The 6,542-nt window shown below is 37.7% G+C and overlaps 1 protein-coding gene across 1 annotated transcript; it reads left to right on the top strand.

The window, feature by feature from the left end:
- Positions 1-3,610: 3,610 nt before the first annotated feature.
- On the top strand, positions 3,611-4,555 carry LOC129505042 (olfactory receptor 2D3-like). Its single transcript, XM_055317971.1, has one exon. It carries the CDS (start codon positions 3,611-3,613, stop codon positions 4,553-4,555), a length of 945 nt encoding a protein of 314 aa, XP_055173946.1.
- Positions 4,556-6,542: the final 1,987 nt, after the last annotated feature.

Here is a 6,542-nt window from a genome sequence, read left to right as displayed (position 1 = left end):
CTTTGACTCAGGCCATGATCCTGAGTCCTGGGATAGAGCCTGGTTTTCAGCTCCTTGCTCAGTAGGTAATCCGGTTCTCCCTCTCCATCTCTCCCTCTCCCTTGCTCATGCTCTCTCTCACTCTCTGTCACAAATACATAAATAAAATCTTTTTTAAAAAATTTATTGTGAAAGTGGACATGGTTCTTTGAATACCTATATGCACTATGCTATACAGTACCTCTCTAGGACTTATTAATTTTACATAACTGAAACATAGCATCCTTTTACTAATACCTAATTTGATTAATAATTGCCTCCTTCTCCAAGCCCCTAGCTGTGACTGTACTGTTATCTGCTTCTAGGAATTTGACTATTTTGCATAAGTGACATCATGTAGTATTTTTCCTTCTGTGTCTGGCTTATTTCACTTAGCTAATGTCTCCAGGTTCATCCATGTTGTCACAGGTGGGAGAATTTCCTTCTTTTATTAAAGGTGAATAATATTCTATTGTGTGTACAGTCAACATTTTTTTTAATGTTTTTTTTAAATTTTTATTTATTTATGATAGTCACACACACATAGAGAGAGAGGCAGAGACACAGGCAGAGGGAGAATCAGGCTCCATGCACCGGGAGCCCAACGTGGGATTCGATCCCGGGTCTCCAGGATCGCGCCCTGGGCCAAAGGCAGGCGCCAAACCGCTGCGCCACCCAGGGATCCCACAGTCAACATTTTCTTGATCCATTTGTCAATGGACATTTAAATTGCTCCTATGTCTTGATTGTTATGAATCATGCTGCACTGAACATGGGCGTTCAGATATTTCTTGGAGACCCTGATTTCAGTTCCCTTGAATATCTACCTAGAAGTGAGATTATTATTTTATGTGATAGGTCTATTCTTAACTTTCGAGAAACCTCCAAATCATTTTCCGTAGTAGCTGTACCAATATACATTTCCACCAATGATGTATGAGGGTTTCCTTGTCTCCACTTTCTTCCCAACACTAGTCACCTTCTGAGTTTTTAAAAAGAATTTTTATAATAACCATTTTAACAGGGGTAATGTAATATATATCATTGTGGCTTTAATTTCACTTCCACGATGATTAGTGATGATGCACAACTTTTCATGTACCTGTTGGCCATTTGTATGTCTTCTCTAAAAAAAATAGTTATTCATTTATCTTGTCAATTTAAAGCATTGCATTATTTGCCCTTTGTCATAGAGGTGTATGAGTACCTTGTATATTTCAGATTTAGCTCTCTATGAGATATATGGTTGGTAATAATTTACTCCTATTTCATAGCTTGCCTTTTTATTTTGTTGATTGTTTCCTTTGCAGAAGGAACTAAAAGCAGAAGCTTTTTAGTTTTTTTTTTTAATCTCACTTTTCTAGTTTTTGCTCTTGTTGTGCCTGCTTTAAGTGTCAAAACCAAAATTACTGCCAAACCTAGGGCCCAGAAGTATTCCTTATGTTGCCTTCATGAAGTCATACTACAGGTATCATGTTAAGTCATTTGGGGTTGATTTTTGTATATGATGTGACATAAGGGTCCAATTTCATTGTTTTGCATGTGGATATCCAGTTTTCCCGACACCATTTATTGGAGAGACTGCCATTTCCTCATTGTGTATTATTGGCACCCTCGCCACAGAAACCCATCCTTGTGTAGGTTTATTTCTGAGTTCTTTTATATTCCATTTGTCGATCAATTTTTAACCATTATTATATAATATGATGAACATATTTTCTTGCAAATATTTTTCTGCAATTTAAAGTACTTATTTAGAATAGATTCCTATAATTAGATTTCTAAATTGGGATAATATTTGAGAATATTATATGAAAAAGAATTTTAAAAAGATAATATTATATGATACTAGGCCTAGGGACTCAGAAACTCCTAATATTCTAGTCCTGGTCATTCCTCTCCTTCGAGTCCTACAAAAGAAACAAGACATATGAAAAATAACAGACTGCTTTTTATTAATGGCACTGGTCCCTACTGTCACTGAAGTTCAGAACTCTGATAAGCCTCAGTCAGGGTGACCTACTATGAAGTCTTTCAAAATCTTCAACCTCCCTTACAGCTTTAGTAGGATGTGGTCCAATGTATCTGTCCAGTTCCATGAAGAAGTGAGGAAATAGAACATGCATGACCTTTTAAAGCCCAGTAACCCTAGCCAGTAGTAAATAGGGACCAAGCTACATCCTAAAATGTCACAAATCAGATTTTTCCTCATGGGGAAGAAAAGATTAGTAAAAAGGAAATCTTTCCCTCTCCATACTATTTAGAAAAATTGAGAACAAAATATACAAATATTTAAAATTTAAGATACATTTGACAAGGTTATTTTCCAGACAGGTTGAACTAATTTTCCTACCCACTTGCATTGTACAAAAATGTCTTTTTTTCTGATCCTTCGTTTTAAAGTTAATGATTTCTGACATTTATTAATTGTATGATTGGAGGAAGCTAACAGAACTTTTCTGTGCCACAATTTTTTTGTCTGCAGAGTGAGATTAATAATGTCTAACTTACAATGTCATTGTAACAATGTAACTATATAAAAACTTCATGCCTGGCATGTGTTAAATTTTCAATAAAATACAAGGTTACTGTTTTGTGATATGATTGTTTTGTTAAAATCCTAGCTAATTTTCCAGGAGGAAAACTCTCTTTCATGTTGTAGTTGTTCTTAATTAGTTACAATATAATCAAGTATTCTTCTATTTAGTAGCTATTCACAATTCCTCTTTCTAAGTAGTCAGTTCATATTCTTAGCCCATTATTTTTTGGGCTAACAATTTTTGTGGTGTCTTATATGTAATCTTAATGTAAAAAAAAGACATTAACTTTAGTCTGACATCTCAAATAATTTCCTCAGTTTGTAGTTTATCTTAATTTTATTCGTGATATTATTATTTCACAAAAGCTTTTCATTTCATGATGTAAATTCTACCTGTTTTCTTTCATAGTCTATTAGCTTTTATGTCAGTCTGCTCCTGTCCAGATAGCACGAGAATTTTGACTTGTGTTTCCTGGTTTTTTTATTGTTTTACTTTTACCATTTTACTCTTTAATCAAAACGGAACAGTACTTGGTATATTAAGTGATAAGCCTCTATTTCTAAGTCAAGAAAATATAGCTGTTTTTTAATGGGACAAATTAAGTTTGACCTTGTTTCATATTTTCAAGCATATGTTGTAATTAAATATGTAGTATTTTGAACAGTTAGTGGTGCAGGTTTATACATGGTAATAGTGGTAACAGTATACACAGTCATTTTGTAACAATATGTGTACAGCTATTTAGTAAAATCCACAGAAATTTCAATATCCTCATCGCAGAACTAGCCCGGCAGGCTTTAACAATGTCATAATCTATTAGTGGCCCTGGAAAGAGGAGATTTGAGGAAAATATTAGGCCGATTGAAATTACCACCACTAATAAGAATTAAGATATTCTATTTAGTATTAATTAGAATGACTTGGATAGCAAAAAGCTAGAAATACCCAATCTGGTTATGAGCTGAGCTTTAAATGACACTCTTCTACAAGATGTTACAAACTGAAAGGTTGGTCTTTTTATTTGTGCAAACAGGTAAACAGGCATAATCTCAATGGGGGAGGAAAACCAAACCACTGTGGCTGAGTTTATTTTCCTGGGCCTTTCACAGGACTTGCAGACCCAGATCCTGCTGTTTCTTATTTTTCTCCTCATTTATCTTTTGACTGTGCTTGGGAACCTGCTCATCATCATTGTCATCTTCATGGACTCTCGACTTCACACTCCCATGTACTTTTTTCTTAGAAACCTCTCTTTCGCAGATCTCTGTTTCTCTACTAGCATCGTCCCTCAAGTCTTGGTCCATTTCCTGGCAAAGAGGAAAACAATTTCCTTTCTTGGGTGTATGGCACAGATAGTTGTCTCCCTTCTGATTGGGTGTACAGAGTGTGCACTGCTGGCGGTGATGTCTTATGACCGATACGTGGCTGTCTGCAAGCCCCTGCACTACTCTAGCATCATGACCCAACAGGTGTGTCTCCAGTTGGCCATAGGATCCTGGGCCAGTGGAGCACTCGTGTCTCTGGTGGATACCACCTTTACTTTCCAACTACCCTATCAAGGACAGAACATTATTAATCACTACTTTTGTGAACTTCCTGCCCTTCTGAAGGTGGCTTCAGCAGATACTTACAGCACAGAAATGGCCATCTTTGCAATGGGTGTGGTCATCCTCTTAGCTCCTGTGTGCCTGATTCTGGTCTCCTACTGGAATATTATCTCCACTGTGATCCTGATGCAGTCTGGGGAGGGAAGGCTCAAAGCTTTCTCTACCTGTGGCTCCCATCTCATTGTTGTTGTCCTCTTCTATGGATCAGCGATATTCAACTACATGAAGCCAAACTCCAGGATAATGAATGAAAGGGATAAAGTGGTCTCTGTGTTCTATGCAGTGGTGACTCCAATGTTGAACCCCATAATTTATAGCCTGAGAAATAAAGATGTTAAAGAGGGTCTCAGAAAACTAGCTGGAAGAAAGCCCTTTTCTGAGAGACGGTGATCTCAGGGTCTGAGTTTTATTTTACTTTAAGTTTTTTTAATAAATTATTTTTTTTGGTGTTCAATTTGCCAACATACAGAATAACACCCAGTGCTCATCCCGTCAAGTGCCCCCCTCAGTGCCCGCCACTCAGTCCGCCCACCCTCCACCCTCCTCCCCTTCTACCACCCCTGGTCCATTTCCCAGAGTTGGGAGTCTTCCATGTTCTGTCTCCCTCCCCGATATTTCCCAAAACCATTTCATTTCCCTTCCCCTCTATTCCCTTTCACTATTATTCATATTCCCCAAATGAATGGGACCATATAATGTTTGTCCTTCTCCAATTGACCCACCCCCTCAGCATAACACCCTCCAGTACCATCCACGTCGAAGCAAATGGTGGGTATTTGTCATTTCTAATGGCTGAGGAATATTCCATTGTATACATAAACCACATCTTCTTTATCCATTCATCTTTTGATGGACACTGAGGCTCCTTCCACAGCTTGGCTATTGTGGACATTGCTGCTAGAAACATCTGGGTGCAGGTGTCCTGGCATTTCATTGCATCTGTATCTTTGGGGTATATCCCCAGCAGTGCAATTGCTGGGTTGTAGGGCAGGTCTATTTTTAACTCTTTGAGGAACCTCCACACAGTTTTCCATAGTGGCTGCACCAGTTCACATTCCCACCAACAGTGTAAGAGGGTTCCCTTTTCTCCGCATCCTCTCCAACATTTGTGGTTTCCTGCCTTGTTAATTTTCCCCATTCTCAGTGGTGTGAGGTGGTATCTCATTGTGGTTTTGATTTGTATTTCCCTGATGGCCAGTGAGGCAGAGCATTTTCTCATGTGCATGTTGGCCATGTCTGTGTCTTCCTCTGTGAGATTTCTCTTCATGTCTTTTGCCCATTTCATGATTGGATTGTTTGTTTCTTTGGTGTTGAGTTTAAGAAGTTCTTTATAGATCTTGGAAACTAGCCCTTTATCTGATAGGTCATTTGCAAATATCCTCTCCCATTCTGTAGGTTGTCTTTTAGTTTTGTTGACTGTATCCTTTGCTGTGCAAAAGCTTCTTATCTTGATGAAGTCCCAATAGTTCATTTTTGCTTTTGTTTCTTTTGCTTTCGTGGATGTATCTTACAAGAAGTTAATGTGGCCAAGTTCAAAAAGGGTGTTGCCTGTGTTCTCCTCTAGGATTTTTATGGAATCTTGTCTCACATTTAGATCTTTCATCCATTTTGAGTTTATCTTTGTGTATGGTGCAAGAGAGTGGTCTAGTTTCATTCTTCTGCATGTGGATGTCCAATTTTCCCAGCACCATTTATTGAAGAGAAGAAAAGGAAGAAACCTCCAATAGAAAACATAAATAAACAACCAGAGGATATACAAGGTAATTTACAAAAATTAACCAAAAGTCCTCCAAGAATAGAAAGCAAAACTGAAATTCATTAGTATTCATGGTCTACAAATGGAAACAAGAAAGAGATATCTATTTACCTCTATTAGGCCGGCAGAAATTAGAAAGTCAGATACTGTAAATTGTCAGCGAAAAGCAGAAGAGAGAGGAACACGCATTTACATTTGGGAAAATGAGGAGCCATTTTGGGAGGGAAATTGGTATCACTTGGTCATCTTATGCCTGTGCATACACTATGATATAACAATCATGCTAAATGATTCCTTTTCTATTGGCAATATTGGCAAAGAGAGAACCACATAATTTCTCACACAGAATATGGTACAGTCATATGGCATATTTCTGCAATGTGTGTGATTCTGTTCTTTGTGTTGGCAATGCATTGTGTGATATGGATATCCTTCACTGGAGAAGAGAGAAATGAAAATGCAAGAGATGTGCACCAAGGATATTACACAGCAGTAGGGAGAAGGATTAAATGAACCCCTGGCATTGTAAACGACCTTAAAGACATAGTTAAGTGAAAAAGGTAAACAAAGAGGCATAGAACACAGTATCATTTATGTAGAGTACAAGTATATGCACAAACA

Source organism: Nyctereutes procyonoides, unplaced genomic scaffold, assembly GCF_905146905.1.
Source record: "Nyctereutes procyonoides isolate TBG_1078 unplaced genomic scaffold, NYPRO_anot_genome, whole genome shotgun sequence".
NCBI classification, from domain to species: domain Eukaryota; kingdom Metazoa; phylum Chordata; class Mammalia; order Carnivora; family Canidae; genus Nyctereutes; species Nyctereutes procyonoides.
This window is presented reverse-complemented; position numbering and strand designations above follow the sequence as displayed.

Excerpts from the sequence above, each read along its gene's own strand:
- LOC129505042 (XM_055317971.1), top strand. The coding sequence starts at position 3,611 with ATGGGGGAGGAAAACCAAACCACTGTGGCTGAGTTTATTTTCCTGGGC.